This window comes from Pistacia vera, unplaced genomic scaffold (assembly GCF_008641045.1).
Source record: "Pistacia vera cultivar Batoury unplaced genomic scaffold, PisVer_v2 Contig1092, whole genome shotgun sequence".
Classification (NCBI taxonomy): domain Eukaryota; kingdom Viridiplantae; phylum Streptophyta; class Magnoliopsida; order Sapindales; family Anacardiaceae; genus Pistacia; species Pistacia vera.
In genome coordinates, this window is record NW_022195129.1 from 51,170 (window position 1) to 73,883 (window position 22,714).

The following is a 22,714-nucleotide window of genomic DNA, read 5'->3' on the forward strand; positions in this document are numbered from 1 at the left end:
CGGGGCGTTACAATTCTCCCCCCCTTAAAAGAATTTCGTCCCCGAAATTCATGCAAATAACTCTGGGAAGCGATTCTGCATGTCTCGTTTACTTCCCAGTGGCCTTCCCACTTTGTGATTCCTCCAAAGAACCTTACTAGCGGAACACTCTTGTTCCGAAGTTCTTTAACCCTCGATCTAAAATCGTACTGGACGTTCTTCATATACTGTCTCTGTTACTCAACGTTCTATGCTCAGGATGTGGAGGGGATCACTTACATACTTCCGTAGCATCGAAGATGGAAGACACATGCACCCTGTCCATACTAGGTGGTAGGCTAATCTATAAGCCACCTTTCCTACTCGTTGAAGATTCAAAGGGACCGACATACCTCGTGTCGTAACTTCCCTTGCTTCCGAGCGCATTACTCGCTTGTAGGGGGAACTTTCAGAAATACTTTGTCGCCCACTTGGAATTCTACCTCTTCCTTTCAAGTCGGCATAACTCTTCTGTCGATCTTGGCGTTGCTCATTCTATTTCTGATTAACTTCACATCTTCACTAGTTTCTGAGTCATCTCTGGCCCAAGAGCAATACTCAACTCATTTCTTTGCCTACTTCATCCCAATGAAGCGGAGACCTACACCGTCTACCATACAAAGCCTCGTAAGGCGCCTTCTAATGTAGACTGATAACTGTTATTGTAGCAACTCACTAAGGTAACATCTCATGCCAGGATACTCTATAATCCATGCAACAGGCTTAACATATCCTCAAGCACCTGATTCGTTTCTCTAGTTTGGCCATCTGTCTGAGGATGATAGGCGTACTGAATGCTAAAGGTACCAAATCCTCTGTAAACTTGTCCAGAAGGCTGAAACAAATCTGGAATCTATCTGACAATAGTCTTGGGCACACCATGCAATCTGACTATCTCCTTGAGGTAAATCTGAGCCAATTGATCTGTAGTGGTACTTTCCTTTACTGGGAAAAGGATGACTTGGTTAATCTATCCCAATCACCCATAGCATTACACCCTTTGCACTGGGAAGACCCGTGATAAAATCCATGAAAGCTCTCCCATTTCCACTCCGGAATAACTCAAGGTTGAAGCAACCCTGAAGGCCGTGGTGTTCTGCTTTCACCTGCTGGCAAGTTAGAAATTTAGCCCAAAACTCTGCAATGGCTTCTTCATACCCGACCACCAAAAGCCTTTCTTAATATCCTGATACATCTTGGTTGCTCCCGGATGAGCGGTGTACGTGTGTCATGAGCCTCCATAAGAATTCCTGTTTTAACTCCTCAATTGTAGGTATACACAACCGATTTCTAAAATAGAGGACACCATCTCTCACAAAGAAATCTGATGTCTTGCCCTCATGCACTTGCTGAACTATTTTTGACACCTCATCAGCCATTTGTTTTCTCTAATCCTCTAGTAAAGAGGACTGTACCACAGGCTGGCAATTCTTCCGGAACCCACCTCAATCTGTTCCTTAGACAATCTTCTATCAACTCTTTCTGTCTGTAAGCCGGAAAACATGGCTTTTCTACTCAGGCATCGGCTACTACATTGGCTTTCCCTGTTGATTATTGATCTCACAATCATAATCCTTGACCAGCTCTAACCACCTTCTGCCTCATATTCAACTCCTTTTGGGTGAAGAAGTACTTTAGACTCTTATGATCGGTGTAGATATTACTCTTCACACCTAAAGGTAATGCCTCCAAATCTTAAGGCAAAGACCACGGCTGCCAATTCTAAGTCATGCGTAGGGTATCTGGTCTCGTACTCTTTCAATTGTCGAGAAGCATAAGCATAACCCTACCCAACTGCATTAACACAGCACCAAGTCCTGCAAAGAGGTCTGTATAAATGTCATAATCTACACCCTCCGTGGTAACATAGTACAGGAGCTGATGTTAACCTCTTTTTCAACTCTTGAAAGCTTTCTTCACATGTGTTGACCAAACAAAGGAGTCTTTGTTTAGTAAGAGCTGTCAACGGTTTAGCCAACTGGGCGAATCCCGCTACAAATCGTCGATAGTAGCCTGCTAAGCCTAGGAAACTCCTGATTTCTTTCACTGTTCTCGGCTTCTGCCATTCCAGGATTGCCTGCACTTTACTCGGATCTACCGAAATCCCTTCCTTTGATACGGTTGACCCAGGAATATCACTTGGTTCAGCCAAAACTCACACTTGGAAAATTTAGCACACAACTTCTTTTCTCTCAGCCGTTGTAATACTAATTCAAGTGTTTCTCATGTTCTTCTCTAGACTTTGAGTAAATCAGAATGTGTCGATGAAGACAACAATGAACTGATCCAAATACTCATGAAATACCTGTTCATCAGGTCCATAAAAACTGTGGGGCATTAGTCAAACAAAAGGCCTCACTACAATTCATATGCCCATATCGTACGAAAGGCAGTCTTAGCCACATCTTGCTCAACCACTGTACCTGATGATACCCGGACCTCAAATCAATTTGGAGAACAACTGCTGCTCCTTTCAACTGATCAAAAAGGTCATCTATCCGGGTAGCGGATACTTATTCTTCACTGAACTTTATTCAGCTCCCTATAATCAATACACATCCTTAGTGATCCCTCCTTCTTTTTCACAACGGATTGGAGCTCCCAAGGAGAATGACTCGTCGGATGAAGCCTTTATCTAAAAGCTCTTGGAGTTGCTTCTTTGTTCTTGGAGCTCAGCTGGGGCATTCGATAAGGGGCTTTGGTAGGGTGCTGTTCCTGGTGCTAGTTCGATACTAAATTCTACCTCCCTCTCTGGAGGCAAACCGGTAACTCATCTGAAAACCATCTAGAAAGTCTCGAACTACTGGCACCCTCTGAATCTCTAACTGTGGAACATCACACTCTGCAGTACATGGGCAATATATCCGACACACCCTTCTCAACATCTTCCTGGCTTTCACACTACTAATCAGCATGCTTAACTGTTGGCCTTCTCCAAACTAAACTATCTCCACAATCGAGGTTAAACCTCGCTTTCTTTTCGACAGTCAATTCTACTCCATATCTTCCTAGGAATCCATACCAAAATTACATCAAAATCGGGCATATCGAAGACTATTAAGTCAACGATTAACTCTCTACCTGGATCACTAAGGATCTCTTAACAAAATCTCTTGAGTCACAACACTAACCCCATCGGGTAATTCTATCTTAATGGGTTGTGTCGTTCTAGTAGGTTTCAAACCTAATCTCTCAAGCATCCCATAAGATATAAACGAATGGGTAGCACCTGATCAATTAAAGAATTAAGGGAATGCATGAATAATAATGACCAGTAACGGCGATGGACTGGCCTCTGCTTCACCTGTGCCACAGTAAAACACTCTGGCATTCGCAGTACCTCCTGAACCCTGGGTGGTTGGTGGAAGAGGGCTTTACAATCTCTACATGTGCCCTGGTTGTCGGCACCTATAGCACACTCTCTGCTACCTCAGACACTCTCCCGGGTGATTCTTCCCACATTTAGGGCAAGGAGGAAACCCTCTGTCCGAGGTCGTTTATTCTTCCACTTTTCTATTCTGTTTATACGGAAACTTCTTCTTCTGGTTTTCATTCTTTTCCTCTTACACCCTCATGCTTCTCTCTCTGGGGAGTAGAGGGTAGCTCCTTTGGTCCCCTGTCGAGGATCCTACGGGGAAGATTTTATTCTCAAAAATCTCCGCCTTCATTGCCCGCCTCAAGGCCTCACTGTAATTCCGAGGAGGGTTGAGATTGTCATAATATCCCGGGCTATCTCGGCTTCAATCCATGCACAAACTTATCCCTTCTCAAGGCCGGAGTACTGACATTCCCGGTGCAAACCTTGCAGAGCGTTGAACTTTACTGAGTACTCTTTCACAGCGCTTGACCCTTGCTGTAGACTGATAAATTCTTGGACCTTCTCATGAACTTGGTCCTCCTTTTCTATACTCAGCCTAAACTCTTGCCTAAACTCTCCCCACGTCATCACTGTCTTGTCAGAGTTTCTTCCATTAATTCCCACCAAATTCGGGCATCACCCCGAAACAAGAAACTCGCATACCGGATCTTCTCCCGGTCTGTCATAGGAATAAACCTGTGGCTCGCTCTACGACCCAAGCCACTCTTCTGCTATTACTGGGTCTGTAGTACCCCTAAACTCTGAGGGTTGATGCTGAGTAGAAGACCGTAGATCGGTTCCACTCTGTTCGGTACTGGGGGAGGTACTGTTTGCTCTTTCGACAGGCGTAACTGGCGGTGTCTGTACGGGAGGTACAACTCTCCCCTGAGTTTGCCATAACTTGTGTATAATTCCCCGGATTCTAGCTTCATCCAAGGGAGGGGGCGTAGACTCTGGAGGGTTAGAAGGTTCTCCTTCATTCACCACACCTTTACCGCGATTTCGATAACTACGCCTCATCTACAAAATGATCAAACTAATGAACTCAAGAGACAATTACTATAAGGAAAGATTACTCACACGGGTCGGTTATAGGACGTCGTGGCGATGAGAATAGCACACTGTTCCATCCCAAAACTTTGCTCTGTACCAAAAATGTAACACTACTGAAAACTGTAAATGCATGCATTAACAATAGAAAAGTGGGCCAAAGTTTTCTTTTCATTACAAAACTGTGTCTTTTATACATAAAGAGTACTGTTTGCAAAAAATGTATTTTAAAAGACAAAACAGGGGAAACAGTGTAGCTATTCCTCATTGCTTGCCGACGCCCCTCCGACACGCAACATCATTAGAACCTGCATCCACAAAGGAAAATAACGGGGTGAGCACAAATAATGCTCAGTAAGTAAAACTCTCTATCTGTCTGTCCGTATGAATAACTCTTAATTCTTTCCTATGCTATCTCTGATTCTATTTCGTTTCTAATAACATCGTGGCCTCATCTTACGGAGGTACGGCCGGATGGCGTTCACAGCACCATCTCACTCTCTATGGCATCGGGTGGTGGATCACACAGTACCAACCGTTTATAGGACTAACAGTGAGGATCACAAAGCACCACTCGGTTCTTACTAACTATCGGGTGGAGATCACCTAGCGCCTACCGTTCCTCATGAATTTTGGTAACGATCACCAAGCATTTCCCGTCTCTAGTCACTATCGGGTGATGGTCACAAAGCATCAACCGTTTCTACTAAAATTTGGATGATGATCACAAAGCATCAACCTACTTATCTATCACTAACCGGGTAGCGGTCACAAAGCATCTACCCATCTCTACTACTCATCGGGTGACGATCACAAAGCAGGACCCATCACTCTAGGGCTATTCGGAGGATGATCACCAAGCATCAATCCGATTCCCATAACGGTCGGGTGATGCACAAAGCATCCTCCCAATATACTACTCTTCTAATCATTCTATTGTAGCATTTTCAATGCTCTCTACTCTTAGGTAATTTTACCCACTAAGCTTCTACTCATAGGGTAATTGCATAACCCATTTCCTTACACTTTCTAGATCACTTTTCCATGTACAACTAGTGCTATGGATGGTTCATCTTCACCATGCACTTATGAGATGCCAACATGCAATGTTGCAAGAATTAAGGTTCATTTTCACACTCAAACCTCTATTAGGCATTTCATCAAACAAATCATGTGCACTACAAAACTCTATCATAGCCATGATTCTAAAACTTTCTTAACCATCCAAAATGGGGAAAAACCCTTCACAAGGTCACAAAACCTGCCATAGAAAACACTTCTAAAAAGGGGAGACATAATACCCCTTAAAATTCCATCTCAAACTACCTTGCCAAACCAACAACCCATTCTCAAATTGCAAGGTATAAACAATCACAAAGCATAGAAATTCTATTAATCCTTCATACATGCTATACTACACTGCACATCACATACATACATCATTTCTATCAAAACCCTAATCAAGAAAATTCATAAATCTCAACTTGGGTTGGGTTTACTTACTGTTAAGGAGAGACTTCACAAACTCTTCCTTTCACTTGTTTAGCTTGTATCTCCTCAAATCTTAGGAAGCTTAGGTTGCTTTTCTACCCAAAATCCTTCAAAAATCCCTTGGAAAACCGTTCAAAAGAAAGGAGAAGTTGAGAGGAGAAGAATGAAGAGTCACTTTTTGAGAAGAAGAAAATGAAGGGTTCTTTGATTCTAATTCCTTTTAATGAAATATTAACACCCTCATTCCCATTTTGCCCTTGTTCTAATTGGGAATTCCATCCATATCCTTTGATTCTTTACAAACTCACCCCTATCTCAAACTATTCCCATGAAATATCCTTACAAAAACTCCCCACTTTTCCTGCTAATTAGGGGTAGAAAAGTCAAAATGTCCTTAAGGAAGAAAATATCTAAAATTCAATAACCTTTTATTCGGCCCGTGCGCCGCGGCGAAGAAACATCTGTGCCGCGGCGAAACTGTCCAGGGAGTTCCCCTGATTTCAACACATTCTCGCCGCGGCGAAGCTCTTCTTCGCCCCGGCGAAGCACGGCAGACTGAACTCTTCTGTTTCATCCAATTTTCAGGGCAAACATTCGACAAACAACAAAAGCCAACTGATTAAGGGCAAAAGAGGAAACAATAACAACGTACCTCAAGCGGGGCGTTACAGTTTTTGATGAGAATGAAATCAGGACCATCGGTGCCAGCGCATACAGGATGTCGACGCGTACAGGATACCGCCTGTTGAAGGCGGGGGCTGGATACATGTGAAAGTTGTAGGGAATTGATTCAGGTAGGGATTTGAACCCAATTGGGAATCTTGACTTGGTTGGGGACCTAATAACCAAACGGGTATGGGAAGGAGTTGGGCAGTGGGTTTGGGCCAAGGGGTTTGGTGCTATTTGATTTTGGATTGGGTTAGGGCCCATTGGGTTAGGCCTGGTGGTTTGGTGTTGAAAGTGGTGAGTTTATGTTGGGTTTGAGCCTGTGTGGTTTGGTGGGATAGAGCTTGTTTGGCCCACGATGGGTTTGTTGGTGGGGCCTGTCTAGTTTGGTGGAGGTTGTGTTTGATTGTTTGCCATCTATTTGCAAAGAAAATAACTAGGGTTTGTTTGATTTTTCAGGGATAGTAAAGAGAGGTTTGGAAGTTGCGGAAGCTTAAAAAGTGCTCTAATACCGTGTCAAAAGCTAAGAAGAAGAAGCAGTAAAGAAGAAGGGAAGAACAGAGAGGTAAAAGAAGCAGTATAATTTTTTGTATTTGTATTATGTATAATGTTCTATACAAAGGGTATTATACAAGTATAAGAATCTGTAAAAGGCAAACATATGTCATGCCTTAATGCTGTAATCTTACGCAATTAGGGATCTGATTAGCATGAAATTTGCTATGTAATAATAACATAATATTTGGCATAATGACAAATATTAGTTTTCCTAATTAGCAATATTCATATCTTCACACCACAACCACAAGACTCCCAATATAATCAACAAGCTCTATCTTGTATAGAAAAGTTGAGCCAAAGCTAGGGCTTACACAGTTACATTTTGCCACTCTATCTGATTGTCTTGCATTTCATGTGATTCTATTCTTCTGTTGATTATCCACTTAAAATGTTTTGAAAAGTAATTATTCCAAAGACCAAATCCAAAAGAACATTCTAAGACAACATAGAAACTAACTTGAATGTAAATAACCATTGCCACAATTACTGTAATGCCAAACCCAAAAAAAAAAAAAAAAAAAAAAAAAAAAAAAAAAAAAAAAAAAAAAAAAAAAAAAAGAAAAATGTAGACACCCTAAGCTCGAAGCAATTCTCAATAGGGAAACACCAATACACCATTAAAATCTGAAAACGAGATCAATTCCCACAAGCATCAAAAGTATTCTCCAAACAAATCTTGCATTCAAGCAAGCCATTGAGCATATAAAAAATTTCTACAATATGAACAATGCAAAGACTGTATAAAATAAATTTATCTCCTAGATGGTGTAGGTCATAGAATTTCAATAAGAAAACAAATAAGATTAATCAAACAATGAAAAAATAAAGAAAAAAAAATTAGATCAGATCTAAAACAAGAACCCTAGATCCAAGAAATAATAAAAATGAAAATAAAAGAAATTTAGAGATCTGAGAGAAGAGAGAAGAGACAATCGCCATCCTTGTCGAAGAGGCTGAACTTCCTTGAATTTGGAGATCTGACAGAAGAGAGAAGCGACAATCGCCATTTTTTATTTTTTTCTAAAGAAAGAAAAAGGGATTTGGGTTTTGGTTTTGTTTAAGTTTGAGTTTGTCTTATTTAGTTCTTTGTGGAAAATGAAAGAGATATTGGGGTATTATATATATATTGAGTTTAAAGGGGAAGAGATGATATTGGGGAAGACGCTGGAGATTCAAGATTCGAGACCGAGAACGGGAGCTGTTGAAGAGTGAAGAGTCTAAAGACTGGGGACTGAAGAGGAAGGAGAATGCGAATTGTGAAAATTTTAATTAATTTTATTTTTTGAAATTATACGGGTACCTGCCTTGCCCATTTTCAAAACGGGCAGGGTCGGGTACAGGTCCAAAAACAAAGGTCCAATTTTATGGACCCGTACCCTATATTATTTACCTAGGTACGGGTTCACTTGCAGGTCCAAACTTGTTTTGTCAGGTCTAAATTTAAGTGGCATAATTGCGATAAAATAAACTAAGATGGACTGAAAAGTGAAGAAGCATAATAAATAGGGCTGAAATGAGAGGTTATTATTAACTCTTCTCTCAATTGAGTTGTGTCTAGAATAAAAGAAATGAGCTCTATCTATAGTCTTTCCTTAACAGCCGACCTCTCATAAAGATCAATTATCCAACGACAAATCATGAGTCATTTGTCTTTATGTGAGCTTGCATGGGCCATGTGTACTCATGTGGACTTTGCATGGGCCATGTGTCTTCAAGTGGACATGCATGGGCGATGTTTCCATTTGATAAGCAAGGTGGCAAATGGTAGAAAGCCACATATTTTATAACACTCCCCATTGGATTTCCATTATTTATAGATAATTGCATTTTACCTTACTTAGGAAAATCCCAGTGGAACAAAAATCTAAGTAAAGAAATACAACTCTATAATGAAACTATAAAGTGGTGTTGGTTAGTGCTTCATACTACATCATTAAAAACCTTGCAAGGAAAACTCAGTGGGACAAAACCTGGTCAAGGGAAAAAGAGTAAAGAGCACATATGTACTGTACAATAGTCTTTTCCAAAACCACCCCTAATAGATCCTCCCCCTCATAATGGAAAAAATAACTTTGTTACTTGTTAAGCTGTCGCATATTGATGTCATACACTAACTTTTAAAATGTTGATGTTAGTAAGGTCTTAGTGAATAAATCTACAAGATTATCCCTGGAATGTATTTGTTTAACATCAATCTCTCCATTTTGCTGGAGTTTGTGAGTGTAAAAGAACGTTTGTGAAATATACTTAGTTCTGTCTCCTTTGATATATCCCCCTCTGACTTGAGCAATACATGTTGCATTGACTTCATTTGTAATTGTAGGTGCATTTGAGGTATGTGGTAACTTGCATGTGTTCTCAATATGATGATGACAAACCTTAACCTTATGCATTCTTGGCTGGCATCATGAAGTGCAAGAATCTCAAAGTGATTAGAAGAAGTAGCAACCAGTGTTTGTTTTGTAGAGCAACATGGTATTGCAGTGTCATTGTAAGTAAAAACATATCTCGTCTACTAGCGGACTTTTTGGGGATTAGAAAGATACCCAATATCTCCATAGTCAACTAATTTAGGATCATTAATGGATTTCTTTGGATAAAATAATCTCAAGTCTTTTATTCCATTGAGGTAACGAAATATATGTTTGATCCCATTCCAATGTTGACGAGTTGGTACGGAGCTAAACCTTGCCAACAGATTTACTACAAACGTTATGTTTGATCTTGTACATTGTGCCAAATATAATAATGCACCTATTGCATTTAGATGTAGTACTTTAGGACCAAGTATCTTTTCTCGTCTTCTTTAGGACAAAATGGATCCTTTTTAGGATCAAGAGAGCAAACTACAATTGGGGTACTCAAGGGGTGAGCCTTATTGACATTAAAGTGCTTTAGCGTCTTTTCAGTACAATTTGATTGATGGACTTGCATTCCATTTTAACAATGCTCAATCTATAAGCTAAGACAATATTTTGTTTTTCGTAGATCCTTCATTTTGAATTCTCTTTTTAGGTACTCAACAGCTTTTGTGAGCTCTTAAAGAGATCCAATTATGTTCATGTCATCGACATACACTACTACAATGGCAAACCCTGATTTTGACATTTTTATAAAAACATAAGAGCATATAGGATTATTAACGTATCTTTCCTTTATCAAATATTCACTGAGATGATTATACCATATTCATTCTGATTATTTCAACCCATATAACGATCTCTATAATTTTATTGAATACATGTTCCTTTGACTCGCTTTATTTGCTTCTGGCTTTTTGAATATTTTAGGGATTTTCATATAGATATCAGTATCCAATGTACTATACAAATATGCAGCGACAATGTCCATGAGATGCATATCAAGTCCTTCTGAGACTGATAAACTAATTAAGTATCTAAATGTGATTGCAAACATCACTGGTGAATACGTCTCATCAAAGTCAATTTCGAATCTTTTAAGGGAACCTTGAGCCATGAGTCTGGCCTTATATTTAACAACCTCATTCTCTCAATTTGTTTTCTTGTGAGTACTCATTTATATCTTAAAGGTATAAAGTTTTTAGGCGTTTGGACTATAGGTCTAAATACATTACATTTTGTCAGAGAAGTTAATTCTGTTTGAATTGCTTCTTCCTATTTTGGCCAATCATGTCTCTTTCGATACTTATCAACAGAATGTGGCTCAAAATCATTATTCATAATTTCAGTAACTACTGCAAATGAAAATATGTCATTGACGATAATTGTCTTACAGTTCCACATTTCTCTTGTATGAGCATACTTTATAGAGACTTCTTCATTTCTATGTTCTTGTATTTCTTCACAGATTTGTTTCTCTTTACGGGCTTGTGTCTTTTAGGGACTATTAACTCTTCTGGAGTTAGTTTAGAGGATGTGGAATTGTCTATTAGCCTAGTATTGTCAATATTGATATATATCTAATTCTTTGCCTTTTATTTTCTAAGAATAATATCCTTGGCTCCAATAGGTCTACCACGCTTAGACCTGGCAAAATGGGTGTATACTCGTTTTGAAAATGGGTACGGGTAGGCATTTTAGGACTTGTTTTCATTCGACTCATACCCGACCTTGTGTTCAAAATGGTTAGGCTGGGTAATACCTGCAGGTACCCGTATTTTGAAAAAAAAAAATAGTTAATTGTATGTCATATATGATATTTGTAATGTAATTCTAGGGTTTCATTTTTCAAGTTTCAAAAAAATAAAGTATCAGTCCATCACAAACAAAAAAACCACTCAAAGTGAGAGAGCCACACACTAGACGCACCTACAACCGCCAACACCGATCACACCACACCCTAATATTGCCCATCGCACCATGCACCAGATGCATGCTAGAAGTGTAGCCGCCACATCCCATTCCCATTTCCCACCCACCGCACGCCGACAAAGAGAGACAATCTTTAGCTTCCACTAACAATAACATCCAACAGGTGTGTTTTTGGTTTAAAATGAATGAATATTGAGAAGTGTTGAAATGTTGTGATTTTTGTTTGTGGATTATTGTGTTGGTTTGGTGGGGAGAATTTTTGAAATATTGTGATTTGGATGTGTTGAATGGCTCACTTGAGAAATTTTGGTTTTGTTCGCCATTTTCACCTTGCTCTGCCCACCACCTACTTGATAAATTATTGTGCCCAATACCAACAAAATCTGTCCAGGCGCAATTGTATATACCTTTTCGATAAGTTCTTGAAAATACACTTATACTTAGTGGTTTATAGGTATCATTTGTGGGAAATTAGGATTAATTCGCATGAATTAACTTAATTGTTTCATAAACGCGCTTTTCGGGATAACGGGTATTTTTGTTGTGTTTTTAGGGAATAAGGGTCAAAAATAATATTTGGGTGAGACATGATGTTGGCGGGAGAATTTTTGATGACTAGAAACAAACGGATCAAGAATCGGAGTTGAATTGTAGAAGTAATGGAGTTTTGAAGTAAAGAGGAAATTCTACATTACGATCCAGTTTGAGCATGTCTCAGTGTTTCAACAGTAACTTGAGCTGTAGATATTGTATCGAGATGTTTCTTGAACCGTTGGAAATTTGATTCAAAGGGCTAAATTTCATATGTTTATCATATTTCCGATTCCATCGTTATCATACTAAAAAATTACCATCTCTGGAGTGCTGAAGAATGATGCAAGGATAGCAGAGGAATTGGACCATGCCGCAGCACTGTGCTGTAGCACACTTAGTCCAGAACCAACCATGCCGTAGCACTGTGCCACATCACACCTAGTCCAGAATCAACCATGCCGCAACACAGTGCTGGGGCACAATCACAACAGCTGGAAATTTTTCTTCCGTTTTTTACTAGGAAAATAGGGTTTAAGAGTCCTAAACTAACTAGAATTAAGGAAAACAAAACCCTAACCCTTGTGGGATATAAATAGAAGTCTTTTAGCATTATTTTGGGGGAATTTATTTTAGAGATAAAAAAAGAGAGAACAAAGATATTCAAGAATTGAAGAAAAAGGGAGATTGAAAGAGGCTTGGACTGAAGAATTGGGGAAGATCATCATCAACTCCATTGTTCTACCCAATATTTCCTAAGTTTTTCTTATCTCTTGTTATTATTTTATTATTCATTAATATGATTATGTTTTTATTCTTCTCCATGAAGAACTAATTCTTTTGTGATTGAGGGTGATTTCAAAACCCTAGACATGTCTTGTGATTAATAAAATCTGCATCTTTTATCTTTTGATCCCTCTTGGTTATGTGATTATTTCTATGAAAACAGGGTCTAACTAGATTTTTATAATTGTTTAAGTGGCCAATTAAATCGTTAGGATTAATCTATTACTGCAAATTTGGGTTGTTTAGTACGAAATCGCTTTATTAACCTAAATAACTAGTCGTAAAGTGTATGCCTGCATACATGGGGAGTAATCACTCAAGATAACTAAACCGACCATATGAGTTTAGCCTTGATTCAGTAGGTCTCTTGCAAATTAATGCTTTTATTACTTTGAATCTAGAGATTGTATCCTAAGTTATTTAATAACTAGGGAATTGGGTTATGACCGTGTCTAGTCTAAAGACTCAGTAAAGAGAGATGAGACTTATCAACGTTTGGTATTCTCTGAGTTGATGTGATAAAGAGGGTAGAAAGTTAAAGAGTGCTTTTATTATATCCAATCCGTGTCTAGTGGTGGCGAATAAACCTTCAATCTCGTTTATGTCATTGATTTCTCTTTTGTTATAAGTTGCTTGATTTACATTGTTTGCTTTGAGTTTTTTTAGTTTTTGTTGAGTTTTTATAATTCGTGATAAACCCCGTTAGAAGTAGATAATTAATTAAGTTCACAAATCCTCTGCGGGAAAGACCCTTACTTGCTCTTTGCTACTACACGACTTTGCATTAGAATTTAGTGAGGTAAAATTAGGAGTTGCATTTGCACGCATCAATTTTTGGCGCCGTTGCCGGGGATTTTCATTAACTTAATTATTTGTTTATTTTTCAGTTTTTATTTGTTCTTTGTTTTTGAGTTGTAGGTGTTTTTGGTGAATGAGCTTGCGATACAATTTGAGATCGAATCTGCATTCTGATCTAATTCACCTAGTACTTGATAAGTGCTTCAAAATACACTTATACTTAGTGGTTTATAGCTATCATTTGTGGGAAATTAGGATTAATTCGCATGAATTAACTTAATTGTTTCATAAAAGCACTTTTCGGGATCACGGGATTTTTTGTTGTGTTTTTAGGGAATAAGGCTCAAAAATAATATTCAGATGAGAGATGATGTTGGCAAGAGAATTTGTGATGACTGGAAACAAACGGATCGAGAATCGGAGTTGAATTGAAGAAGTTATGGAAGTTGAAGTAAGGAGAACATTCTAGATTACATTGCAGCTTGAGCATGCATTGGTATTTTGAGAATATCTTGAGATATAGAAATCAGATTAAGATGATTCTTGGACTGTTGGAAATCTTATTCAAAGGGATACATTTCATATCTTTACCTCTTTTCCAAATTTCATCGTTATCAAGTTCAAAAATCACCATCTCTGAAGAAGAGTGGAATGAAGAGGGACAGTAGCTACTGTGTCGCGACACACTTTTTCCAGTAGCTACTGTGCCACAGCATAGTGCTGGGGCACAGTCACGGAAGTTAAAAACTGATTATCCATTTTTAGGTAGGAGAATAGGGTTAAGAGTCCTAAACCAACTAGAATTAAGGAAATCAAGATCCTAACCCTTGTGGGATATAAATAGAAGTCTTTTAGCATTATTTTGGTGGAATTATTTTAGAGATGAAAAAGGGAGAACAAAGATATTCAAGAACTGAAGAGAAAGGGAGATTAGAGAAGGCTTGGAGAAGAAGAATTGGAGGAGATCATCATCAACTTCATTAATCCAACCAAGTTTCACTAAGTTTTTCTTCTTCTTTGTTATTATTATTTGTTATGAATAATACAATGATGTTCTCATATTTATTCATGAAGAACTAATTCTTTTGTGATTGAGGGTGATTTCAAAACCCTAGACATGTCTTGTGATTAATAAAATCTGCATCTATTTATCTTTTGATCCCTCTTGGTTATGTGATTATTTCTCTGTGAATAGGGTTTAGATAGATTGTCTTAATTGTTTAAGTGTGCAATTAAATAGTTAGGATTAATTTAATAATGCCAATTTAGGATGTTTAGTATAGAATTGCTTTATTAACCTAAATAACTAGTGGTAAAGTGTATGCCTGCATACATGGGGGGTAATCACTCAAGATAACTAAACCCGACCATATGAGTTTAGCCTTGATTTAGTATATCTCTCACAACTTAATGCTTTTATTACTTTGAATCTAGAGATCGTATCCTAGGTTATCTAATAAATAGGGAATTGGGTTACGACCGTGTCTAATCCAATGACTTAGTAAAGAGAGATAGAACTTATCAACGTTTGGTATTTTCTGAGCTGATGTGATTAAGAAGGTAGATGGTTAAAGAGTGCTTTTATTATATGTAATTCATGTCTAGTAGTGGCGAATAAACCTTCAATCTAGCTTCTCTTATTTATCTCTTTCATTATTGTTTTATTGTTTTACTTTGTTTAATTTTAGCTTGATAGTTTTTGTTGAGTTTTTATAATTCGTGACAAACCCCGTTCGAAGTAGATAATTAATTGAGTTCACAAATCCTCTATGGGAAAGACCCTTACTTGCCCTTTGCTACTACACGACTTTGCATTAGAATTTAGTGAGGTAAAATTAGGTGTTGCGTTTGCACACATCATTACTCATTTGGAACAACCTTTGCATAGATCAACTCTCGATCAAGCAATCCATACCGATCTTCCACTCACAAGTGATTCTTCTGATTTTTCTGATCAAAAAGAGATGGCTAATCTAACTCTCAAAGAGATGGCTGCACCAACCCTTGACCAACAACCTTTATGCATTCGATACAATGATACGGCAGGGGGAGCTTTTGAGCTTAAATCTGGGATGATTCATCTTGTACCAGTTTTCAAAGGTTTAGCAGGAGAGGATCCAAATAAGCAGCTTAAGGAGTTCCATGTGGTGTGCTCGAGTATGAAACCAAATGGAACAATGGAGGAACAAATGAAGTTAAGGGTGTTCCCATTTTCTTTAGCAGATAGCGCTAAGGAATGGCTTTATTACCTACCATCTGGGGCCATAACTACTTGGAATGAGATGAAGAGGCTTTTCCTGGAAAAGTATTTTCCAGCATCTCAAGCCACACTCATTAGGAAAGAAATTTGTGGGATTCGGCAATACAATGGGGAAAACTTATATGAATATTGGGAAAGGTTTAAAAAATTTTGTGCTAGCTGTCCGTATCATCAAATAAGTGAGCAATTACTTCTCCAATATTTTTATGAGGGATTGATGCCAATGGAGAGGAGCATGATAGATGCAGCAAGTGGAGGAGTGTTAGTTGATAAAACTCCTACGGAAGCAAGGAATTTAATTACAACCATGGCGGCAAACTCTCAACAATTTGATACTTGATCTGATCCACCACCAAGGAAGGTAAATGAAGTGGGGATATCTAATAATCTTGAGCAACAATTGAATAATTTGACTGCACTTGTGCAACAAATTGCAATTGGACAAGTGAAGACATGTGGAATTTGCTCCTGTGTGGGACATCCTACCGATATGTGTCCTACCCTTCAAGAGACAAATTCGGAACAAGCAAATGCCATAGGAGGATACCAAGGACAACAAAGGCAAAGGTATGATCAATTTTCCAATACCTATAATCCAGGATGGAAGGATCACCCCAATCTTAGCTATGGAGGAAATCAACAAGTTGCTGTCACTAATAATCCACCCGGTTTACCCACGAGCTCCACAACCATACCTAGCAAGACCCCAAAATGTTTCCCAACCTCAAGGTAAGTCTTTGGAGGACTTGGTAAACTCATTAGCAGCTAGCTCTCTACAATTTCAGCAAGAGAATCTCAAGTTCCAACAAGAAACAAAAATGTCAATCAAGAATTTGGAAAGCCAAGTTAGTCAATTGGCTACTACTGTTGGAAGATTAGAGGAGCATGGGTCCGGAAAGCTTCCTTCCCAACCTTTGGTTAACCCTAGGGAGAATGCTAGTGCCATACTTTAAGAAGTGGTAGACAACTTGAAAAGACTCACAAGAAGCCAAATGATGAGAGAGAAGTTGGAGATGAGTGGATTCAAGGTGGAACAAAGTAGTCCAAAAGTGCAAAAAATTCACCAACCGATTCTTCCAATGCAAAACATCCACCTAAGGAACAATCTAAAGTTCCTATTAATACTTACAAACCTCTTTTGCCTTTTCCTAGTGGGTTTGTCACATCAAAGAAGGAGGAACATGAGTAAGAAGTTTTGGACACTTTTAGAAAAGTACATGTCAACATTCCTTTGTTGGATGCAATAAAGCAAGTGTCGCGTTATGCTAAATTTCTTAAAGAATTGTGCACCAACAAGAGAAAACTTAAGGGAAACGAGGTGGTGAGTGTGGGAGAAAATGTCTCAGTGGTTTTGCAAGGGAAGCTTCCAACAAAGTGCAAAGATCTAGGTAGTTTCACCATACGATGTATCATAGGTAACACAAGGTTTGAGAAAGCAATGTTAGACTTAAGTGCTTCTATTAATGTCATGCCTTACTCAATTTATCTTGATTTAAATCTTGGTACTCTTAAAGAGACTGACGTAGTTATTCAACTCGCTAATCGATCTAATGCTTATCCAAAGGGAGTTGTGGAAGATGTTTTGGTGCAGGTAAACGAGCTTGTTTTTCCAGTGGATTTCTATGTGCTTGACATGAAAGATGAAACAACTGTGAAGACCACGCCATTGCTTTTGGGGAGACCATTCATGAAAACAACCTGTACAAAAATAGATGTGCATAATGGGACGTTGACAATGGAGTTTGACGGGGAAGTCATTCAATTTAACATCTTTGACGTAATGAGGTATCCTAATAATGACAATGATTGCTTTTCCATTGATGTACTTGACTCTTTAACACAACAAATGTTCGAGCTTAAGGGTAAAGATCCATTGGAAGTGGCAATATGGAATGGGTTGTCAACTGAGGAACCTCAAAGTTTTAATGAAGACGTAGAGTTGGGAGAAGAGCTAAATGAAACTATAACAATGTTGGATAAGCTTCCAAAGAAAAATCCAAGGTATGAAATCTCCTATATTTCTCTTTCCATATCTCATGAGAAACTTTTACCTTCCATTGTGCAGGCCCCTAACTTGGAGCTTAAGCCTTTACCAAGTCATCTCAAGTATTTATACTTGGGAGAAGGAGACACATTGCCCATGATTGTAGCGACCAACCTTTCAAAGGTGCAAGAAGAGAAACTTGTTCGTGTGTTGAGAGAGTACAAAACGGCAATTGGTTGGACGATTGCTGACATTAAAGGAATAAGTCTTTCCATGTGCATGCACCGCATATTGTTAGAGGAAGGATCGAAGCCTATAAGAGAAGCGCAAAGACGGTTGAATCCACCAATGATGGAAGTAGTGAAGAAGGAAATAATCAAGTTGTTAGATGTTGGTGTGATCTACCCAATTTCGGACAGTAAATGGGTTAGTCCGATCCAAGTAGTTCCTAAGAAATCCAGCATAACCGTAGTAACGAATGAAGATAATGACTTAGTTCCCACTCGCATTCAAACGGGATGGCGAGTGTGCATAGACTACCGCAAGCTCAATGCCACAACATGTAAATATCATTTTCCTCTTCCATTTATCGATCAAATGCTTGAACGTTTAGCGGGCCATTCTCACTATTGTTTTCTTGATGGATTTTTAGGTTATAGCCAAATTACGATTGCGCCGGAAGATTAAGAGAAGATGACGTTTACATGCCCCTTTGGCACTTTTGCTTATCGACGCATGCCATTTGGCCTTTGTAATGCACCCGCCACCTTTCAAAGGTGCATGGTAAGTATTTTCTCCAATTGCATAGAGAACATTATAGAGGTATTAATGGATGATTTTAGTGTCTATAGGAACTCATTTGATAATTGTTTGGGTAATTTGACATTAGTTCTTAAAAGATGCATAGAAACTAATCTCATTTTTAATTGGGAAAAATGCCATTTTATGGTAAATCAAGGGATAGTTTTAAGGCATATCATCTCATCTAGGGGGATTGAAGTTGATAAAGCTAAAATAGATCTTGTACGTTCCTTACCACCTCCCACTTGTGTAAGAAAGGTACGTTCTTTTCTTAGACATGTAGGATTTTATAGGAGATTTATCAAGGATTTCTCCAAGATCGCAAGGCCCTTATGCTATTTGTTACAAAAAGAGGTAACGTTTGAGTTCGATGAAGAGTGTATAAAGGCGTTTGAGAAACTAAAAGAACTCCTAACCACAGCCCTAATTATTTAGCCACCTGATTGGAGTCTTCCATTCGAGTTGATGTGCGACGCAAGTGATTATGCCATTAGAGCCGTGTTAGGACAACGAGTTGGAAAGTTACCACACACCATTTATTATGCTTCAAGAATATTGAATGACGCTCAACTTAACTACTCCACAACCGAGAAAGAACTTTTGGCGGTTATTTTTGCATTAAAAAAGTTTCGTTCCTATCTAATTGGCACTAAAGTTACCATTTTTCCTAACCATGCAGCTCTTAGGTTTTTGCTTATGAAGAAGGAGGCTAAACCAAGGCTTATAAGGTGGATTCTATTGCTACAAGAGTTCAACCTAACAATCAAAGACAAAAGAGGGAGTGAAAACATTGTAGTAGACCATTTAAGTAGGTTGATAAACCAAAAAGATGCTCTTTCATTGAAAGATGATTTTCCGAATGAACAATTACTTGCGATGGCATCCTCGGGACCATGGTATGTAGATATAGTAAATTACATAGTGACCAAGAGAACCCCACCCAACATGCGCGTGCTAGCAAGGACAAACTGAAGAAGATCGCCAAGCAATACGTGTGGGATGATCCATATCTTTGGAAATATTGCCTCAACCAAATCATAAGAAGGTGTATTTCCGAAAGTGAATTTAATTCAATTTTAACTTTTTGCCATTCCTATGCATGTGGAGGACACTTTGGAGCAAAGAGGATAGCTCCCAAGGTTCTTGATAGTGGATTCTATTGGCCTACACTCTTTAAAGATGCATATTGTTGTTGCAAAACATGTGATAGATGTCAACGCTCAGGTAATTAGGCCCAAGAAATCAAATGCCCCAAAATCTGATTTTATTTGTTGAGATTTTTGATGTATGGGGTATTGATTTCATGGGACATTTTCCATCTTCTTATGGTTACTTTTATATCTTACTTGCTGTTGATTATGTGTCTAAATAGGTAGAAGCAAAGGCCACATGGACTAATGATTCTAACGTTGTTGTAGATGTTGTAAAATCTAACATTTTTGCAAGGTTTGGAACACCTAGAGCCATAATTAGTGACGGGGGCACTCATTTTTGCAACCGTACATTTTGGGCTACCTTGAAGAAATACAACATCACCCACAAGATCTCTACGCAATACCACCCACAAACGAGTGGACAAGTCGAGGTCTCTAATAGGGAAATCAAATCCATCTTAGAAAAGACAGTGAATCCAAATAGGAAAGATTGGAGCTTGCGACTTGACGACGCATTATGGGCATATAGGACAGCATAAAAGACACCAATTGGAATGTCCCCATTTCGAATGGTTTATGGTAAACCATGTCACCTTCCAGTTGAATTAGAGCATAGAGCCTATTGGGCAATTATGCAATGCAATATGAAACTAGACACAGCGGGAGAACAATGGAAATTGCAATTGAATGAACTTGAGGAGATACGGAATGAAGCTTATGAAAGTTCAGGCATTTACAAGGACAAAACAAAGGTCTTCCATGATAGAATGTTCCAGCGAAAGCATTTTGAAGCTGGACAAAAAGTTTTTCTATTCCATTTACGTCTTAAACTTTTTCTCGGTAAGTTACTTTCTCGTTGGGTTGGTCCTTTTGTGATTAGTAATGTTTTTCCCAATGGTGCAGTGGAAATTAAGAGCATGAAGACCGGGAAAGACTTCAAGGTCAATGGCCATCGTCTAAAGCCATATTATGAGCCATTCATGGAACAATTGGATGAAATACCTCTCCATGAACCAACGGACATGGACGGTTAAGCAAAGAACAATGTCAGGCTAACGACGCTAAACAAAGCGCTACATGGGAGGCAACCCATTGAGTTGTGTTAGTTTTCGTTTTTCCAAATGATTTTTGTTTAATACCGATTAATAGAGCAATGAGGACATTGCCCAATTTAGGTTGGGGGTGGGACATAGAAATATTAATTCTTTGGTATGTCTAAGTATGTGTTTACATTTGTGTGTTTGCATTTGTTGTTGTTATATTAGTTTTTTTTTTAGTTCTTGCATGTTTTTAGGATTAATTTTTTTTTAGTTTTTCAAATTAATTTATGTGTCAATGATATGATTATAATTGTGATAACATGTGATGTTTAGAAGATGTTAAATTTTGCTTAGGTTTAGGGGTAATTTTGAATAATTAGTTTCATCTAGTTTGAGACTCTCATGCTATGTGGTATGATTTGGTTGGTTAGTCTTAAGGCTTAGTGATGTTTGCTATGTATGAATTTTCATAGACATTTTTGCGATCTCAAAAAATTCTAGAACTCACTTGATAGCTACTTGAGGAGAAATCCTAGAATGCACATTACTTAGGATATGATTTAGGCTATCTTTGGATCGTTTGAGCCTTTCAAGCCAACCCTTCATTTAAATTATCACTAGTTACCCCTTTGAGCCATTATTAAACACATTTAGCCTTGATTTTCTTTCATGTAACCTACATTAAGCCACCATTATTTTGAGCCAAAAACACATTCCTACCCTTTAATTTTTAAGAGACTTAATCTAAGTACAAGATTGGTGAGAGCAATTAAAGAAGTGAGGGTGAAGGTTTGTGAAAATTGTCAATTTATTCCAAATGTGCTCAAAAGAAGAGGTTGGGGGTTGTGGAGTGTTTTTCAATAAAGAGTTGGGGTAGCATTTTTAGCTTTCATTTCTTTCTTCCGAATAAAAAAAAGAATTGAAAAAAAAGAAAAAAAAAAAAGAGAAGAAAAGAAAAATAGAGAAGAAAGAAAGAAAGAAAAAAGGAAATTTATTGAGAAACATTGCAAAGTATAAATGATGCAATGAAATTATTTTTGATAAAGGGTGGATAAAGTTGGGTGTAAAGAAGAATGGTGGTGCTTGAATGAAAGTGTTTGAAAAAAATAGGATTGAGTCTCTTATTTTTGCTTATCTTTTTCATTCTTTCATAACCTCATAACCTAGCCTAACGTAACAAGCTTAATAAAGACCTATTGATCCGAGGTAGTGTGATCATTCTACATTAGTGGAAAGTAGTTTGAAAAGTGAGCCTATGGAATTTGATTCTATACATTATATTATATTTTTAAAATTTTGAGATCAATTCTTTGTTTGTGAAGTTTGTGCATGTGATCATCCGGGTTTTGAGATTAACGGGTTTGTGGAATGATTGATGTGTGAGAGTTGATAATGAAAATGAAAATGAAATTGATTTTTGAGTTACCTTTGGGCTTGGGTGATGTTTAACTATTCTTTATGTTATGTGTTGTATGCAATTTTTTAGATGAATGTATATCCGGAGACTAATGTTTTGTTTGTTTGTTTTTAATTTTCGAGTCTAGGTCAGGTTTAGTATGGATGTTTGTGGGTATCATCATTGGAAACCCTCACAAGACTATAACTCGTCCAACTAGGGCCACCTAGAGGTTTAAAGGCTTGCTGCATACGTTAAATGCAATCGTGACAATCTACATAAGTGATTTGGGGTAGATTAGATTTATGTTTATTTTATTTTAATTTTCAAGCTAGAAGACATATTTTTATCGCTTAGCTTGATAGGGACTAGCAAGAAGCTAGTTGGGGGTTGTGATAAGTGCTTGAAAATACACTTACACTTAGTGGTTTATAGGTATCATTTGTGGGAAATTAGGATTAATTCACATGAATTAACTTAATTGTTTCATAAACGTGCTTTTTAGGATCAAGGGTATTTTTGTTGTGT

At 38.1% G+C, this 22,714-nt stretch overlaps 2 protein-coding genes across 2 annotated transcripts; both read left to right on the top strand.

Annotated features, from left to right (window-relative positions):
* The first annotated feature begins 15,515 nt into the window (after positions 1 to 15,515).
* On the top strand, positions 15,516 to 18,482 carry LOC116137124. Its single transcript, XM_031422816.1, is given in 2 exon segments — positions 15,516 to 16,540; positions 16,862 to 18,482. Coding segments are annotated over 2 exon segments (2,646 nt in total).
* Positions 18,483 to 20,304: 1,822 nt separating this feature from the next.
* LOC116137133 lies at positions 20,305 to 20,784 on the top strand. Its single transcript, XM_031422823.1, has one exon. It carries the CDS (start codon positions 20,305 to 20,307, stop codon positions 20,782 to 20,784), a length of 480 nt encoding a protein of 159 aa, XP_031278683.1.
* Positions 20,785 to 22,714: the final 1,930 nt, after the last annotated feature.

What these genes read in the sequence shown, in the direction of transcription:
- LOC116137133 (XM_031422823.1), top strand. Translation starts at nt 20,305, where the DNA reads ATGTCCCCATTTCGAATGGTTTATGGTAAACCATGTCACCTTCCAGTT.